Below are 17,888 nucleotides of genomic sequence, written 5' to 3'. Positions count from 1 at the left end.
ACGTCAGCAGAATGGCACGGGCAGGCATATTGGCGTACGGGTACATCCAATCTTCAATTCCGCCCTGCTGTCGCAGGTGTGCCGGTCGGGACCCCCGTGAGTCCGGTCGCGGGTCCCGTGGACTCTATCGCCGTGGGCATACCCGCGATCCTCTCACGGGGCGGCTGAATAAAGAAAATGCCGTTTGTAAACAGCATTTCCCCATTCCGCCTAGCAACTAGTGACGCTGATCTCTGCTCCATGTGATTGGAGCAGAGATCAGTGTTCACTAAATGAAAGCCCAGCCCCCAACAGTTAGTAACACACCCCTAGGAACACTTAACCCCTACACTGCCACCCACTGGTTAACCCCTTCACTGCCAGTGTCTCTTACACAGGAATCGCTGCATTTATATAGCAGTGATCGCTGTATAAATGACAATGGTCCCAAAAAATGTCCGCTCTGTCCACCATAATGTCAGTCACAATAAAAATCGCTGATCGCCGCCATTACTTTTTTAAAAAATAAATTGATAAAAATGCCATAAAACTATCCTGATTTTGTAAATGCTCTAACTTTTGCGCAAACCAAGCAATTGCTTATTGCAATTTTTATTATTATTTTTTTTTTTTAAACAAAAATATGTAGAATACGTATCGGCCTAAACTGAGGGAAAGTGTTTTTTTTTTTTTATATATATATTTTTGGGGGATATTTATTATAACAAAGTAAAAAATGCTGTTTTTTTTTTTTTTTTTTCAAAATTGTCACATCTATTTTGTTTGGGAACCACGTCGCATGACCGCGCAATTGTCAGTTAAAGCGACGCAGTGCCGAATCGCAAAAAGTGGTCTGGTCTTTGACCAACAAAATGGTCCAGTCTGTAAGTGGTTAATCACCTCCTGGGTTTTATTTTTTGCACTATAAAAGACTGAAAATTCTGAAAGAAAAAGCTGCTACATATCTTTGGTAAAAATAACCCAAATCTGTGTACCTTATTTGGTCTTTGTGAAAGTTAGGCCGTCAGTACATCAGGTGTGATCAATTTTCAGAGATTGGCACCATAGCTTGTAGACTCTAACAAGCCAGGAAAGTACAAATACCCCCCCCCAATGACCTTTTTTGGGAAGTAGTTATTTAGTGAGTTTTTTGAAGTTGTAATTATTTTTTATTTTTTTTCCCCACAATTCTTTGCAAAATTTTTATTTTATTTCACACACACACACACACACACACACACACACACCTTTATATTGGCAGGTTAATTCTCACACACAGCATATGCATTGCACAAATTACACCCCGAAATACAGTCTACTACTCGTCCTGAGTATGGTGATGCCACATGTGTGAGACTTACATACAGCATGGCCACATAAGCCCAACATGCAGGGAGCACTGTCGGGTGTTCTTGGAGCATAAATTACACATATAATTTCTTGATTACCTCTTACACTTTTGAAGGCGTTGGAGCACCAGGATAATGGAAACTCCCCAAAAATGACCAGATTTTGGAAAGAAAACAACCCAACACATAATCTGAGGCATAATGAGTCTTTTGAACATGTGTGTTGGTTTTTTTTTGGCCACAGAGGCCCAACATGCAGAGAGCACCATCGGGTTTTCTAGGAGCATAAATGTCAAATCTAATTTGACTAGCCATTACACTTTTTGTAAGGCACTCTAGTGGCATGACTGAGCATGAATGAGTACAGCTGGGTATTGCTGATTAGGGATGGATGGCTAAGGAGCATGGATGTGTATTGCTGAGGATGGCTGGCTGAGCATGGATGAGTGGGGCACAAATCAGCGCTGTGGTCACTACATATCCAACCCACAGCAGCATCTGATCTCTCCACTCTGTACTGAGAGGGGAACTGGACAGGATGGGGGTTTGCTTACAAGTGATCACTCTGTCCTTTGACAGATCGATCATGTGGTTAACGGCCTCTGTTACCCCGCGGACACTGATTTTCCCGGGTATGCGCCTGATTCTGGGAAGATGTCAATGTACACGCTCCCAAAGTTATCGAGCTGCGCTGTAACGGTCATTTGGCTATGGTGTGGTCGTTAAGTAATTAAATTGGCATTTGATCTTAAAACAACCTAGTGCATTATGCACCATTGTGACATTCTAGCCACCAGAGTCCTAACTACTCACCCCCCGCCCCTCTGTCAGCACTGGGGTCACATTAGCTGAGCGATGGGGGGGGGGGGGGGGACTGAGGAAGAAGAGAAACATTGGAATACTAGTCAGTACTAGTGTGCAAAAGTGTATTTGATTTGGAAGAATAAATCACCTCTAATGTGGTGTGTGTGTGTGTGTGTGTGTGTGTGTGTATATGTTGATGTATTGTATTATGTAAAACTATTAGAATAATTTTCTTTTCATTTTGGAATGGGCTGCCGAGACTTTTCAGTCAAGGCACCCTTTAAAATTATGTATAAAGGTTGAGAGACTGCTAGAAGAAACCTTTACTTAGAAAGACAGGGCTCAGCTTGGCTGCAAGGCTGTGCATGAGTCAACAGATAAGGAGTCCTCCTTAGTAGAAAATTGCACAGGAGTTGCAAGGTCGCAGGTGGGGAGGAAAGGGGACCACTTGAGAAATCCTGGAACCAGTGGGATAACGACTTCACCAAATACAAAATTTGGAAATTAATCTGCCAAGGTCAAAACCTAAGACTAGCAGGATAAGTGCACTAATGCAGCAACATGCAAGTTGGTGACAGACTGGGTAGGGAACGTTGTGTTGTGGCTCAGGACAAGGCTTGAGCGATGAAGCCAGTGAGTACATGCCGTGGTAAAACTGAGCAGCAGGGGTTTCTAGGTTGTGAAACTAACCTCCGCGAGTGAAGGGCATCGGGAACCAGGGACCTGAGAGCACTTGACTACCCCTGGACTAATCCAAGTAGAACCCGTATAATATACCAACACGTAAGCATAGATAAGAATGTCTACGGATGAAGAGTATCAGGAAGGACCTTGGAACTTGGACAAGCAAAGGTCATGGAAAACAATCCCAGAAGGTTGCAAGTTCACCCTTACTGGATTATGGAGAGCAGCAGCTGTCAAGTATCTGCTGACTGAAATCATATTTTGGAAGCCTATGAATACAGGGCTTATTGGGATCCCCTTGTTATCCTAGGGGTTGAGGAAGAACCCAGATCTAGCTCCACTAAAAATAAATGTTGGGGGGGCTTTTGCCAACCTAACAATAGGTTAAATAGGTCTAATTCTTATTAGAAAAAAGACAAACGCCCACTGTAATGATAAAATAAAATGGGAAAAGAAAAGGTTTCCCTCATCCCAAGTAGTGGGTAGAAGTGGCAAGAACGAAGAGGGAGAAGACCATTAAAATTAAACTGTGCAACTCCTGTAAAGTTCCAGATATCTCCTTTTTAAGTTTGGATTCATAGCAGCAGACTAACTCTTGCATCAAATTTTTTTTATTTTTGAAAAGCCCATGGCGTGCAAAACGCACCCAAAAAGTGCACACGCATCAAGAGTGAACACAAACATGCAACGGGTGTACCACTGTCCTCCACAAGGAAGGACCTTACCCTGATCCCCCAGGGCGCTAGGCTCCAGATGGGGACTGAGGTACTTATATTTAGTCCATCTGTCCGAGACCAGACGACCCCTTTCTATGGAAGGTCTGCCTAAACAGACCCAGCCAAGTACTCGGTTGAGGCTCCCCCGAAGGGAGACCCGACCCCCCCCCCCCTGAGAGATGGCGAACCACGCCAGAAGGCCTATGTCCACCCCCTCCCAAGACTTTAAGGGTTGGCCCGAGGACTGACACCCTACTCATCACAATGTGACAAACTCTGGGTTAAATAAAAAAAGTGCCCTGCCTCAATACCTGGATTAAACCCTTCCATCTAGGAAGGTTTCTGTGGGGGAAGGTTTGCTACAACCATAGGGATTGCAGTCAATGAGGATTGTGCTTAGAGAGGGGCAAACAGATCTTGTCTGGAAAATAGAACATGCATAATTCCAAAGAATTTTGACTAATGGGGTGTGTACCCTTTTTCCCCCCTCAGCTGCCTCAATGTGTTCCTATAGGGCAGTGATATCGAATCTTGGCACCCCAGATGTTTTGGAACTAAATTTCCCATGATGCTCGACTACACTGCAGAGTGCATGAGCATCATGGGAAATGTAGTTCCAAAACATCTAAGATGCCAAGGTTCGCCATCACTGCTATAGAGAATTGGCACGGCAAAGATCACCCCCAAAGGGTATATGCAAAAAAGGCATCTTTTCTGCTCCAAATCAATCGCTCAAGGTTTAAGTCCTAATATTCTGTGCACATGCACAGAAAGTAAAGACCATCTAGAGATCTGACAGATCTGCTTTTCTGTGTGAAGGCCATTCAAAATGTTAACAGAGGCCAAAGGTTTTAACTCTGCATAAAAGATTATCGATTTTCATCCACTAAATTTCTGCAGCCCAAGTAGTTTTGGTTCAGGCAACTGTTGAGGTGACAGCTGTAGGACAGGGCCTGCCAGCACAAAGGAGATTTTTTTTTTTTTTAAAGTTTCAACTCCTATGCACTGAATCTGTTATATATATATATATATATATATATATATATACACACACATATATACTTTTTTTTTTTTACTTCCACAGTATACAAGGCTTCAAAGTTGTCAGGTGGGTGGGGGGGGGGGGGGAGGGGATAACCTTTCAAAGTTTGGCTAATTATTGTATAAAGCTTAACTTGCCAGATTCAGAGTAGGAAATGGCTTTCTAGAAAAGGTCCTTTTTTTGAACATTTGAGCTGTGTAGCTCTAGGTGTATCTACCCAAAGACTAGAACGCCCCATCTTGATCAATAGACAACATTTTGGGAGAGGGTAAAGACGTAATTTGCCTAAATTGTGGTGGGGGGGGGGGGAGGAATCTTGGGGCAGGTCCACCAGAATGTGCCATAACAGGTGTCAAGCAATTCTGTTCTTGGGATAGGCTAGACTTATAGTTGGGGGAGGCAAGGCAGAAGAGTGCTTGTGGCTGATGGATACAGGCTGGATGTTGCATGTCTGGAGGGGAGCTCGGAAAATGGAGCTGGAGCAGTATCTATGTTACACCTTGCCCCCAAATGAGGGAACCAATATCAACATGAGACTAACATAAGGGTCTGTGCAGACATGCTGCTGTTTGCATCATGTGTTCCTACGCTCATGCATGTAATCCTCCATTTTCCCATCACAGTGAACATACCCTCTTAAAGAGGTCTTCAGGGTCTGGGAGACATAGGAATGGACCTGTATATCACCCTGTGGCTAACTACAATTGTTGGCCTACATGTTAAGGTGGGTGCCAGCTGTAGGGCAGGCCAGCACAAAGGAGAATTTATTTAGCATAGTCTGCAAACTCCTATGCCATGAATCGTTAAAGAAATGGTAGATCGAGCAATCGCCATAAAGCTAGATCTATTTTCTGTGCTTTTTTTATTTTTTTTATATTTTTATTTTTTTTACCCTTGTAAAGCCTTCATATCCTGGACTGTGTACATGCCCTAGCACAAAGTAATGTGGCAAGTCCGTATACGCTCCATGGCACCATTGTAGAAGTTGAAGACCCACTCAAAGAGCCAGGCCCTCTTCCTCAAAAAATATAACTATTGGTGTATTTACCAACCATGAAGGATAATATGGTACTTCTAGGGCTATAGTAGACATTTACAAGAGTCTAAGGGGTTGATTTACTAAAGGCAAATAGACTGTGCACTTTGCAAAGTGCAGTCGCTCTCTGAGAATTGTAGTCTTTTTGCCTTTAGTTAATCAACTCCTAAGTGGTGGTCTGTGCAATGTAATCCTGGTTCAGAGTCTGTCCATGTAATCCACTTAATGGTCCTGTAATCTTCTTCTACAAATCCCATAGTTCCTAGTCTATCGTGGGAGGGTGGCTACATTCCTGTATGCAGTGGGAAACAAATGTAACCACCCTCCAAAACGGGAATTTACATCACAGCAGTGAAAAAAAAAAAAACAATTTGGAGGATTTTAAGAGTTTAATGTGACTTTACTCTTGAGCATAGAAAGACTGGGAGTCCATACCAGCAAGGGAATTTGAATCAGATCCCGCTCAGCCAGCTGTGAAGAATATTCTGATGTGCCTAGTCAAGACCTCATTCACATGAGCAAACCGATCCATATGCCAGTGCAAAAGGGCAGTCTTCAGTCACCCTGGCTGCACATGTGTTCCGTGAAGGCAGCCTGTTAAAATCAATGACAGGTGGCTGGTTGCATGCACCTCCAATGCACAGATCAGAATGCAGTCTGTCTGTCCTCATCCATGCATCAGACCTGCACAGATGTGTGCTCCAGGGTGCACATGGAGGTCAGTGCATCCAGCCACTTATAATTTGATTTTATTTGGCTGCCTGCATGCCCCTGCATTAAAGGCCTGTGCTAAGGGCTGAAGATGGCCTTTTGCACAAGTGTGTACAGTTCGGACCTGTGTAAATGAGGGCTAAATGGGTTATATAGCAAACATTGGATTACAATGTCAAAGGCTTGGGGGGGTGTGTTTTTTTTATTTTATTTTTTTATTTTTTTTCCATTAAGTGCAGCTTAGTCATCCCAGTTATTATAGCACCCCTCCCTGCTCTCATTAAAGTCAAGCAGATAGGCAGGCCATTATACTCAATGGGAACCTACAGTGCTCGCGCTGAAGGTGCTGTGCCCCTGCTTCTGTGATTAGCTGCTGATGGTGCTATTTTATACGATTATTAAACGGGTCCAACGCGTGAGAGGCATATTCTTTTGTTGAACAAACTACCATTACAAGAATCCAACATTTGGAATACGATCGAGTGACTATACTTATTAAAAACACTTAATGGAACTTGGCACAATTTTTAGCCTTTGTAATGTTCACAACTCTTACCAGATCTGAAACACTTTTTTTTTTTTTAACTCTGCAGGAGCAAGAAATTGGAAGACTTCAGAAAGTATTGCAGCAAAATAACATTTTCCCTGAACCCTATGAGCCCAACGTACCCTGAAGAAAACAAATGCTTTAAGAGCACTTATTCTGAAGGTTGTCTGTCTGTAGCCATTGTGTCCTTAATATGAAACATGTAAAATGAAAATTATGCTTGATTTTATATTGTTTAATCTTTCAGAATATAAATATGTACATTTTAAAAAATGATTTTGTACACACTTTTATACCGTAATCAAATATTCTTTATCTAAAATAAAGGCTTGATGGGCCAGCCACCAAAATGTCTGTTTCTTATAAAAGTTTTAGAAATGATCCACAGATGTTTGCAGTCCTGCTTGCATATAGACCACGGCATAACAGTGGTGTACCTTCTTGTAGGCAACAAAACGGATACCTGAAAGCACAAACAAAACATGATCAAACTACATTTCTAAAACAGAAGGTGCCTATACAGAATGACAGAGTGCTAATGTTCCAGTTCAAGTTATGATAAACAAGGGAGATTGATTTTTGGATTTACACCACTCCGCACGTCGTGTGAAGGGACTCTAGCATGTATTGAAAACAAATATACATGCTCATTGCAGAACCCAAAGCATCAGTGTATTTATAGCCAAAATGTTTTTCATTTGGGGGAATATTTAAATCTACCAGGTTGTAGTTTTCACTTCCAGTCACAGAGACTCAACAGGAAGTTAGAGGAAATCTCCCAAATTGAGGAAAGTTCCCCTCTTAGGCCTCATGTACACTGCTGCTAAATGGACGTCTAGGAGCAGTTGGGCATTTTTTTTTTTTTTTAAACTACTCCTGAACTCTCCTATGTAATCTTATCAGTACATGTACACAAGGTTGTTTCTAGGCAGTTGAGTTCGGAGGCTTTTTTTGGAACGCAAAAAGTGTTCAGAAGCAGAGTTTGGAGGCTTTTCACGTGCCTTTAGCCGCGTTTCGTTTACAGGCGTTTTTCATTTCTGGCTACTTTAAAAAAAAAAAAAAAAAAATAGTTTCAAATGCAATCGCGGCTAAACACGGCATGTAAATTTTTTTAACGTGGGTTACTATCTGTCATGTTAAACCGTTCAGGAGAGGTTCTGCCTCGAAATAATTTCTAAAACCTTGATTTCCCGCTCTAGTTTTTTTTTTTTTTTTTTCTCGCTGACAATGGATACCAGTACAAATAGAGGGGTGAATCTTTTTGTTTTTTGTTTTTAATTTTTTTTTCTTACACATATTAGAACAAAGAGAAAAACTAGTGGAATTGCAAGGCAAGGCGCTCAATTCACTACCTTTTTTTTTTATTTTAATAGAAGACTTCTTATATGGAGAGTAGAATTGTGGGATCCCAATTATTATTTTTCTATCTTTGAAACGCACAAAGCTCAATGTGCCCAGCACTCCAGTATAATGAAGCGCACACTGAACATTTTGCATAGTTTTGTTTTCCCTTGTATTCACCATTATTACTTCCTGATCAAAAACTGCTCAATCTGGGCAGCATCCAAAGGTGTGGGCCAGGGTACAATCTAGGCATGCTATTTAAAGGCATTTTCCCAAGTGTTCTTCCAGGACAGCCCTTGAGAGATGGAGCTCCTCCCATCGACACAGGAAACACATTGCCACAGTTCAAAAGGCGGTCCCTCAGGTCCCTGGTCAGTCATTTGTGTTTCCTCCGTCGGAACATGTTGCCAGGAACCTGGAGGCCCCTCTCAGGGGCTGCCTGAGAATCTGCAAGCCTAAGGGACCGGGTCCTGGTTTATGGCTGCAGTTTGGGTCCATACCTTTTTTTCTTTGGCTCGGGTACCGTCCAGCTGAACCGGAGCAGACCCGTTACCCTCCTCCTTCCAGTGCCGAGGTGGCCAGGGGCAGAATGACGCCGGTTTCCCCCAGGAGTGGTGAGTGGAACCTTCCATCTTCCCTCCTCGTTGCAGGGGGTCGGAGACGCCGAGCGTTCACTTCCGGCGGAACCGCGTCATCACTGCGTGCCGAGACTTCCGGTTCCGGGTCTCTAAGGGTACAAGGAGGAGAGGGAGAGCCAGCGCTGTGCCTGTGAAGCCCGACCAGCGTCCAGCTATACCGGATTAGCGGCGGGATTCGGAGCGTCAGAGGGGGACCATGGAGGCTATTCCCCAGGATACTCCGGTGGAGACAGGCACCAGCCAAACCCAGGTAGGCTGCTGGGCATGCTATTACTCTGGTGGAGTGGTGGTGTTTGTAGGCTGGGCCCTGTAGTACCCCACGGTGGCGGTTTACTCACAGTGAGGTTGTTTGTTAGTGGTGATTCTAAGAGGGACATGGTGCTGACGCTAAGAAATCCTTTTGTCTTCTTATTTTCAGGCTAAAGAGATGCCAAGGGAAGACAAGACAGGCCGCAAAAAGTGCCCTAATTGTGGGAATAGGTTGTCCTCGGGCTCTAACAAAGCCCTATGCAAGCAATGCATTGCAAGCTTGCTTAAATCTGAGGCAGATTCCCCTTTAGCAAAGTTTTTGGGCTCCTTTAAAGAGGAAATGGCGTCGACCTTTAAGTCCCTCCGGGAGTTAATCACTGACGTGGGATCAGCTGCAGCTGCCTCCACGAGTAAAACAACTATAATCTCATCCTCACCATGCCTTACAACACCCAGCTCAGGGGAGCCCCGTATGGTCAGGGAGCCTAGCCCCACGTTGATTAGTCCCGAATCCTCTGACACTGACTCGGGTCAGAAGGAGGATCAAGCAGCATCTAAAGCCTCAAAATATAGATTATCTCTCGAGGAAGTAGATGAGCTAATGGGGGCTATCTATGATACGCTGGAAATTGAGGAGGAAGAAACTCAGTTATCCAGACATGATCAAATGTATGAGGCTCTGGGGAAAAAGAAAGCAAGGGTTTTCCCTATACATAAGGTGCTTTCTGACCTTGTCCTTAAGGAGTGGTCTGAACCAGACAAGAAGGTTTTCTTTCCTAAGTCCCTTAAGAGAAGGTTCCCTTTTGATGAGAGCCCAGAGGCGGTCTGGAATAAAAATCCAAAACTAGACGCCCCTCTGTCCAAAATCTCAAAGCAGGCTGATCTGGCCTTTGAGGATATGGGCCACCTGAAAGATCCCATGGACAGGAGAACAGACATTGTCTTAAAGAGGGCCTGGGATGCCTCTATGGCAGGCTTAAAACCAGCTCTAGCCACTTCCTGTGTAGCTAGAAACCTGGAGTTCTGGTTATCGCAACTACAAGAACACTTAAAGGCAGGCACTCCTAGGGGGGAGCTTTTGAAATCCTTCCCTATGCTTTTTAAGGCCACCAGTTTCATCTCTGACGCCTCCACGGACTCCGTTAAATTTACGGCTAAATCTGCAGCACTTTCAGTGGCAGCAAGGAGGTCAGTATGGATGAAAACCTGGGGGGGAGACACGGCGTCTAAAACCCGCCTGTGCAGCGTCCCTTTTACAGGAGACTTAGTCTTCGGGCCTGAATTAGACTCCGCCTTAGAAAGGACGGCGGACAAAAAGAAAACCTTTCCCGCAAAAAAGAAAAATTTTCAAAGAAAAATTTTTCGTCCCTTTAAGGAACCCTCTAAATCAGAGAAGAGTTCAACCCCCAAAAAGCATTGGTCGGGACATAAAGGGAAAGGAAAAGGGGGCATACTGTTTAGCCGCCCCAATCAGGATCCCAAACCCCAGTGACGTCAGGGTTCCTGTGGGAGGAAGATTAAGCAAATTTCTTCCTCAATGGGAAGAGACAACCTCGAACGAGTTTGTCTTAAATATAATAAAAAGGGGTCATGCGCTGGAATTTCACAGCAACCCTCCTTCCAAGTTTCTGGTGACAAAGCTTCCAAGTCACTCAGAAAAGGCCAGGGCCTTACCTTTACTAATAGGGGAAATGGTAGATCAAGAAGTATTGACACCAGTCCCTATTCAGGAACAAGGGGACTGTTTTTACTCGCACATCTTTGTGGTAAGAAAACCGTCAGGGAGATTCAGACTAATTATGAACCTCCGTCCACTGAATCGCTCCATCCGTTACAAGAGATTTCGGATGGAGTCCATTTATTCCATAAAGAATCTCCTGCAGAAAGAGACATTTATGGCAACCCTGGACCTAAGGGATGCTTATCTGCACATTCCAATAAGGGAGGAATGCCAGAAATTTCTTCGAATGGCAGTGCAGATAGACACAAAGGTTTACCACTTTCAGTGCAGAGCACTTCCCTTCGGTCTATCATCCTCTCCGAGAATCTTTACCAAGGTTCTCGGAGAGGCTTTAGTTCCTCTGAGGCTTCAATCAGTCTCAATTATCCCCTACCTAGACGATCTGCTCCTAACAGCCCACTCAGAGAGTCGTCTTTCTCAGGACCTAGAATTGACTCAACTCAGTCTGAGTCGATTAGGGTGGATTGTCAGTCAGGAGAAATCCAAGACAACCCCAACACAGGAGATCCTGTATCTGGGGTACTGGATCAAGTCTGTAGATCAGAAAATTATACTGCCGGAAGAAAAGATTTTGAATCTGTGGCAGAGAATATCTTTTCTTCAATGCAGCCCCAAGTGTACGGTGAGGGAAGTAATGTCGGTCTTAGGTCTTATGACGGCAGCCATTCCAGCCGTACAATGGGCCAGGTTCCATCAAAGAGAACTTCAGGGTTTTCTGTTAGAACAATTAAAAGGCAGAGATCTGGAGGAGGAGGTATCGATCCCCTCAAGGGTAAAACGCTCCCTCTGGTGGTGGAAGGACAGGGAGAACCTAAACAAAGGGGTTCATTGGGTCCTTCCTATCACTTCAACACTAACAACGGATGCGAGCAGTTGGGGCTGGGGAGCCCACCTAGGCTCAAGCTGGGTCCAGGACAAGTGGACCCCGGAGGAGAAATGTTTCTCTTCCAATTGGAAAGAACTAACAGCAATCCTGAGAGCTGTTCTAGCTTTCCACCCCGCAATACAGGGTCACCATCTACAAGTCCGTTCAGACAATACGACGGCTGTAGCATACATAAACAAACAAGGAGGAACCAGAAGTCCTCGTTTGATGGTGGTAGCCAGACGCATTCTCCAGTGGGCAGAAGCCAATCTGGAATCCATTTCTGCAGTTCACCTGAAAGGGGAGCTGAACAACAAGGCGGACTTCTTGAGTCGACAAAAGATTTCGAACCAAGAATGGTCCTTACACCCAGAGGCATTCAATCTCATAACAGCTCACTGGGGAGAACCAGAGGTAGACCTTTTTGCGAGCAAGAAAAATGCAAAGGTTCCCAATTTTTTCTCGCTAAACCCAGGAGATCAACCCCTGGCGGTAGATGCCTTGCAAACTCCATGGACTTTCAGTCTGGCGTATGCATTTCCCCCTCTTCATCTCATTCCGAGGGTCCTAGCAAGATTCCTCAAGGAGAAAACCTGTTTGATTCTAGTAGCACCTTTTTGGCCCAGGAGACCGTGGTTCACAACGTTGCTACAATTGACAGACTGTCCGCCTCTAAGACTTCCCTACAGACAGGACCTCCTGTCGCAGGGACCTCTTTACCATCCGCAGGTCGCCACACTGAAGCTGTCAGCGTGGTTACTGAGGAGGAAATCTTAAGGAGTAAGGGCCTGTCAGACGAGGTAATTGCGACCTTACTACAGAGTCGCAAACCAGTCACGAGAGCTATTTACAAAAAAGTCTGGAAAAAATTCAATAGCTGGCTGAATAGCCGGGACATAAATACGGCTAATATTCTACAGTTTTTACAGGAAGGTGTAAACAAGGGTTTAACCCTAAGTACTATTAAAGTACAGATAGCTGCCTTAAGTGTATACCTAGATGAACGCTTACAGGAAAATCCTTTTGTCGCTAGATTCTGTAAGGCAGTCGCTAGACGCAAGCCAGTCAGAATCACAAAAGTCCCATCCTGGGATTTAGCAGTTGTGCTAAAGGCTTTCTTGGGGTCACCCTTTGAGCCTATCTCAGAGGCCTCCCTAAGGCTTATTACCTTTAAGACAGTTCTCCTGGTGGCAATCACTTCAGCCCGTAGGGTCAGTGAAATCCAAGCACTTTCCATCAGGGAACCATTCCTACAGATCCTAGAAGACAGAGTCATTCTAAAGACAGACCCTGGGTTCTTACCAAAGGTAGCATCTAGCTTCCATAGGTCCCAAGATATTGTCCTCCCTTCATTTTGTCAAAATGCAGCAAATGAGAAAGAGGAACGTTTTCATTTATTGGATGTGAGGAGGTGTATTCTAGAATATCTTAAAATAACAAATCCATTCAGAATCTCAGACTCCCTTTTTGTCCTTTTTTCCGGACAGCGTAGGGGACAGAAAGCTTCAAAAGTAACCATAGCTAGATGGATTAGGCTAGCTATAGCAGAGGGGTATAAGGCCTTGAATAGAGATCCTCCTGAGGGTGTTAAAGCTCACTCCACAAGAGCGTTGTCTGCATCCTGGGCAGAAAGAGCTGGTGCCACCCCGGAGCAGGTATGTAAAGCAGCCACATGGTCAAGCTTTTCCACCTTTACAAGGCATTACCGACTGGACTTAATGTCTAGTCAGGATCAGGCCTTTGGGAGGAAAGTCCTCCAGGCCGTGGTCCCCCCCTAATCTGGTAAGTACTTGGGGATCCTCTCAAGGGCTGTCCTGGAAGAACACTTGGGAAAACTGGAGTTAGTACTTACCGGTAACTCCTTTTCCGGTGGTCTTCCAGGACAGCACGATCCCACCCTTTATTTGATTATAGTGATGTACTAATGTTATTACCTGTTATGGTTTATATGTTTTTCAGTTCCATCCTTCGGTTCTTGGTGAATGACTGACCAGGGACCTGAGGGACCGCCTTTTGAACTGTGGCAATGTGTTTCCTGTGTCGATGGGAGGAGCTCCATCTCTCAAGGGCTGTCCTGGAAGACCACCGGAAAAGGAGTTACCGGTAAGTACTAACTCCAGTTTTTCATCATTATGGTTTCACTTTAAGCTTTATTAAAACCACTGCTTCTTTAAAAACTTTTTTGCATTGATAAATATCCCCGGGGCAAGGACTGCACACAAGCCTTGAATGAGGACTGTTGATTTTGTAAGTTCGAGACCCATTAACTTCAACTATTCCAGCATATGCTGATTTGACAGGCATGTTAGCTGGCAATGGCGTGATTTTCCATTTGCATGTCCACCCAGTTGAAGTCTTAATTGGGCACTATTATGTGCTGTGCGAACGCATATTAGCGATATCTTAAATGACCCCCATACTGTTAGATTCGGGAAAAAATATGGACCCAGATACGACTCGCTCATCATCCATGTCTGCAACAGGTTACGCATTACGTTAAGTCCCAGGGCACTGGCCAGGGTGCCCTCAACAACCACTTTTTTTTTTTTTTTTTTTCCCCCTTCCTTTTATTTCATTCATCTTTTGCATTTATACTTTCCTGTGCCCCCTTGCTGCGGAGGCCTCTGTTCATAGTTGTCGTCTTTTGCGAGACAAATTTGTTACACCTGTGTGTATCTTAGCTTACCCCTAGTCTCAGCTCACATTTCAATGTACAACATTGACCTTTATGGTTAGTTTGTATGCAAATTGGAATACTCATTACTCTCAATTCCAGGTTCTTGTCTCCTTCCTTGACATTTGCAGGAATCCTGGAATCTTTCTGATACATTATATACCTGTAGAGGTTATGCTTTGTCTTTTGGAAAAAAAACCTTAAAAAAAAAATCTAATTGAAAGTGGAAAACACGCTGGTTGGATTTCACTGTTTACTCTGGCTGTGATTCCTTGTGGCTTCAGAGCCAGCTGCCCACTGCACACGCATGAGCCGTGCTAAAATTTATGTATGGTCCTGCAGCCTTCTGAGTTACAGAGATCTGTGGGCAGGGGGGGAGGAGAACTTTCACTTGGATCACCTAGCCAAAATTTGATCAGAAGTGTGAGCGGGTACCTGTGAAAAAAAAAAAAGTGCCGTCCCTCTCAAGGTACAAATATAGCAGGAAGAGTGGAACTTCCCTTTTTGGGTGAAGTTGCACTTAAAAAAAACAAAAAAAACGAAACTGTTGCAATCACTTTAAAGTAACAAATACGGCATACTTACCTCCACTGTGCAGCTCATTTTGCACAGAGTGGCCCCGAATCTTATTTTCTGGGGTCCCCGGTGGCTCTTCCCCACATCAGATAACCCCCTAGGAGAAGCACTCTCCCAGGGGGTTACCTTGCGGGCCCACTCCAGAGTTCAGCATTTGTGTCCATAGACACAAATACCGGACTTTGCCCCGGCATCATTGTATTTGACAGAAGCAGGAGCCAATGGCTGCACTGCCATCAATCCTAAATCAAGAGCCGAAACCCCGTGAAGAGGGCGCTGACAGAAGTACGGGGCTCAGGTAAGTAAAATGGGGGGCTGGTGGTTGGGGAGCCGGTCACTGCCAGGTGTTTTTTCACCTTAATGCATAGGCTGCATTAAGGTGAAAAAACGCAAAGGTTTACAATTACAACCCCTTTTAAGTATGAACAGAAATTTGCTTCCCAGAACCGAGGGAACACTCATTATATTGTCCCATTGGTGGCTATTACTATTCCATCAATTCAGGATTAACTGACCACGTCAAATGGTATAATAGCAAAGCACAATATAAACCTGTGACTACATTAGCATTGTGAGGAAAAGCAGATGTAGCTATCTCCTAGGTCAGTGAAGGCGAACCTTGGCACCCCAGATGTTTTGGGACTACATTTCCCATGATACTCATCTACACTGCAGAGTGCATGGGCATTATGGGAAATGTAGTTCCAAAACACCTGGGGTGCCAAGGTTCACCATCACTGTCCTAGGTGAAAGTATTCAGTAATATTCTAGGGTTTGCCTACTTTTGTTAAATCCACAATACAGGTAAAGCCAAACATTTGTATACAAGCAGGAATATAAATTTATTTCTATATTGACTTCATGGCAGCTGCAAGACCATCCTCTTGGTTACAGGTTCATCTCAGTGCAGCTACCATGAATGTTGAAAAGTAACTTGTGTGGCTACTGGAGAATGAAACAGTGTTGCAATACAACGCAAAAAAAAAGCACACACTCCTTTTTTCATCCAGCCACAATGTTATAGCATATTGCAACATATTTATTTCGGTCTACCCACCAGACACTTTGAAGGCATGCAAATTATATCCCTTCTTCATAATCGCTGAGTAAGCTCTGAAGCATCATGGCCTATCATAACTGGACTACATCTGAACACCTCCCTAGGTTTATATATTTTTATGCGAGAGCTGGTTTACATTCAGCAGCAAATTTGACACTTAAATCGCACCTGAACCAGACTGAAAAAATGCACAAGACCCTTTTTTAATTTGCACCGTAAGCAGCCCACATGCAAATCAGACCGGCTTTCAATGGAAGTGGTTCACTTATGTCATGTATATTGGGTGTGGTTAAAACTGCATCCGATACACGTGTGTGTGTGTGTGTATATATATATATATATATAAACAAGCCTGATAAGGCAAAGCAAAATCTGTGACATAAAACTAACATTGGTCTATGTTCAATGATCCCTAAATGGAGACCTAAAATGAGTCTGCCATTGCTCATGGTCTTTCCAAAGACAAGGACTGATACTATTGGATCAGCTTGAAGTCCAGACAAATGGTATTTTCAGACAGAGTTTAGTAGTGGCCACTTCCATATTTCTCTCAAAAGTACGAGTTTTTAATCAAAATCTCCACAGATCTGCTAAAGATGTTTTTCTACTTTACCGAAAGATTTATCCAAATCTTTCTTGGACCCTTCTACAGTCCAACTGATAGTGCCGAAGACAGTTATTTTGGGCCATCTTGGCCAAAATAAACTAGTTAAAGGGACATTAAACCTGGAACTCAACTATAACTGCAGTTAAAGGGATTGTAAAGATTTATTTTTCTTTCAAATAACAAACATGTCATAATTGCCTCCTCTATGCAGGGGTTTTGCAGAAGTGAGCATGATCCTCATTTTCTGGGGTCCCCACGCGGTGCTCCTGGCTCCTCCTCATCTCAAATGCCCCCACAGAGAAGCGCTTTCCATGGGGGCACTTGTATGGGTGCATTCCCGAGTCCTGCTGCCACGTCCATTGACACAGACAGCAGTCCTATCCCGGCGCCTGCCCCCCCCCCCCCCCATCATCATCATTGGATTTTGACAGCAGAGGGAGCCATTGGCTCCCGTTGCTATCAATCTATCCAATGAGGACCTGAGACAGTGGCTGGAGCTGTTGGGCTCATTCCTGTTGCTAGAAAGATCTGGTTCAGGTAAATAAAGGGGGGGGGGTTGGGTCTGGGGGGCTGCTGCACTACAGAAGGTTTTCCACCTTAATGTATTAAGGTGAAAAACCACAAGGGTTTACAACCCCTTAAAGCTCAAGGGTAGATCCCAAAGTATCAACAAATAAGTCCCTGGAATGTCTTTTTAATAACTTTATTTTGTTCAAGTGAATGTCCAGCCAAAGCATTTTTCCTTAGTTTTGGATAGAGTGGGAAAGCCTTAGAACACCTGTCAATGTTTTTATTGTTTTCTGGGACTCTGTTAGAAAGATTTATCTTAATTTCCTGTCCTACTGACAACATTTTATCAGACCAGGAAGTGGAAAGAAATCATCATCACAATCAGAAAAAAATATTATTATAATACAGTATTTATCAACAGTTTACAGTTTAGTATTTAGTAACAGTTTTAGTATTCGTCAACAGTTTACTTAGCGCTGTACAATATAAAAGAGGGACAATACAGTTATAATACAATAAAATACAAGAGGATTAAGAGGGCCCTGCTTAGAAGAGCTTACAATCTAATAGAATGCTTTTCTTTAGTAGAATAGGGGATGTTTAGAAATCTTCTTGGATTTTAATTTCGGTATGTGTTGCACATTTGCCCGCCCCTTCTGTCTGGTGAAGCTGTTGTCAGCAGGGCAGTGAGAGTAAATCTCTCCAACAGGGCCCTGGATAGCAGCAAAAGCCAAATAGTTGTTCTAACCATTTCTC

General features: G+C 43.9%; 2 protein-coding genes across 2 annotated transcripts in view; one reads left to right on the top strand and one right to left on the bottom strand.

Annotated features, from left to right (window-relative positions):
• The window catches only part of HVCN1 (hydrogen voltage gated channel 1), a 74,187-nt gene extending 66,969 nt beyond the window's left edge, over positions 1 to 7,218 (top strand). The window contains exon 6 of the mRNA XM_077462005.1: positions 6,915 to 7,218. Coding sequence (XP_077318131.1) covers positions 6,915 to 6,995 — 81 coding nt within the window. The 3' untranslated portion in view covers positions 6,996 to 7,218. The remainder of the gene's footprint in view (positions 1 to 6,914) is intronic.
• TCTN1 (tectonic family member 1) overlaps positions 7,089 to 17,888 on the bottom strand; it is a gene marked incomplete in the record, with an annotated part of 107,022 nt that continues 96,222 nt past the window's right edge. Inside the window, 1 exon segment of the mRNA XM_077462004.1 lies at positions 7,089 to 7,331.

Source organism: Lithobates pipiens, unplaced genomic scaffold (genome assembly GCF_037356315.1).
Source record: "Lithobates pipiens isolate NorthernLeopardFrog02 unplaced genomic scaffold, aLitPip1_a1.2 Scaffold_3, whole genome shotgun sequence".
NCBI lineage: Eukaryota > Metazoa > Chordata > Amphibia > Anura > Ranidae > Lithobates > Lithobates pipiens.
The sequence above is the reverse complement of the archived record's forward strand: the minus strand, read 5'-3'. Positions and strand labels throughout refer to the sequence as shown.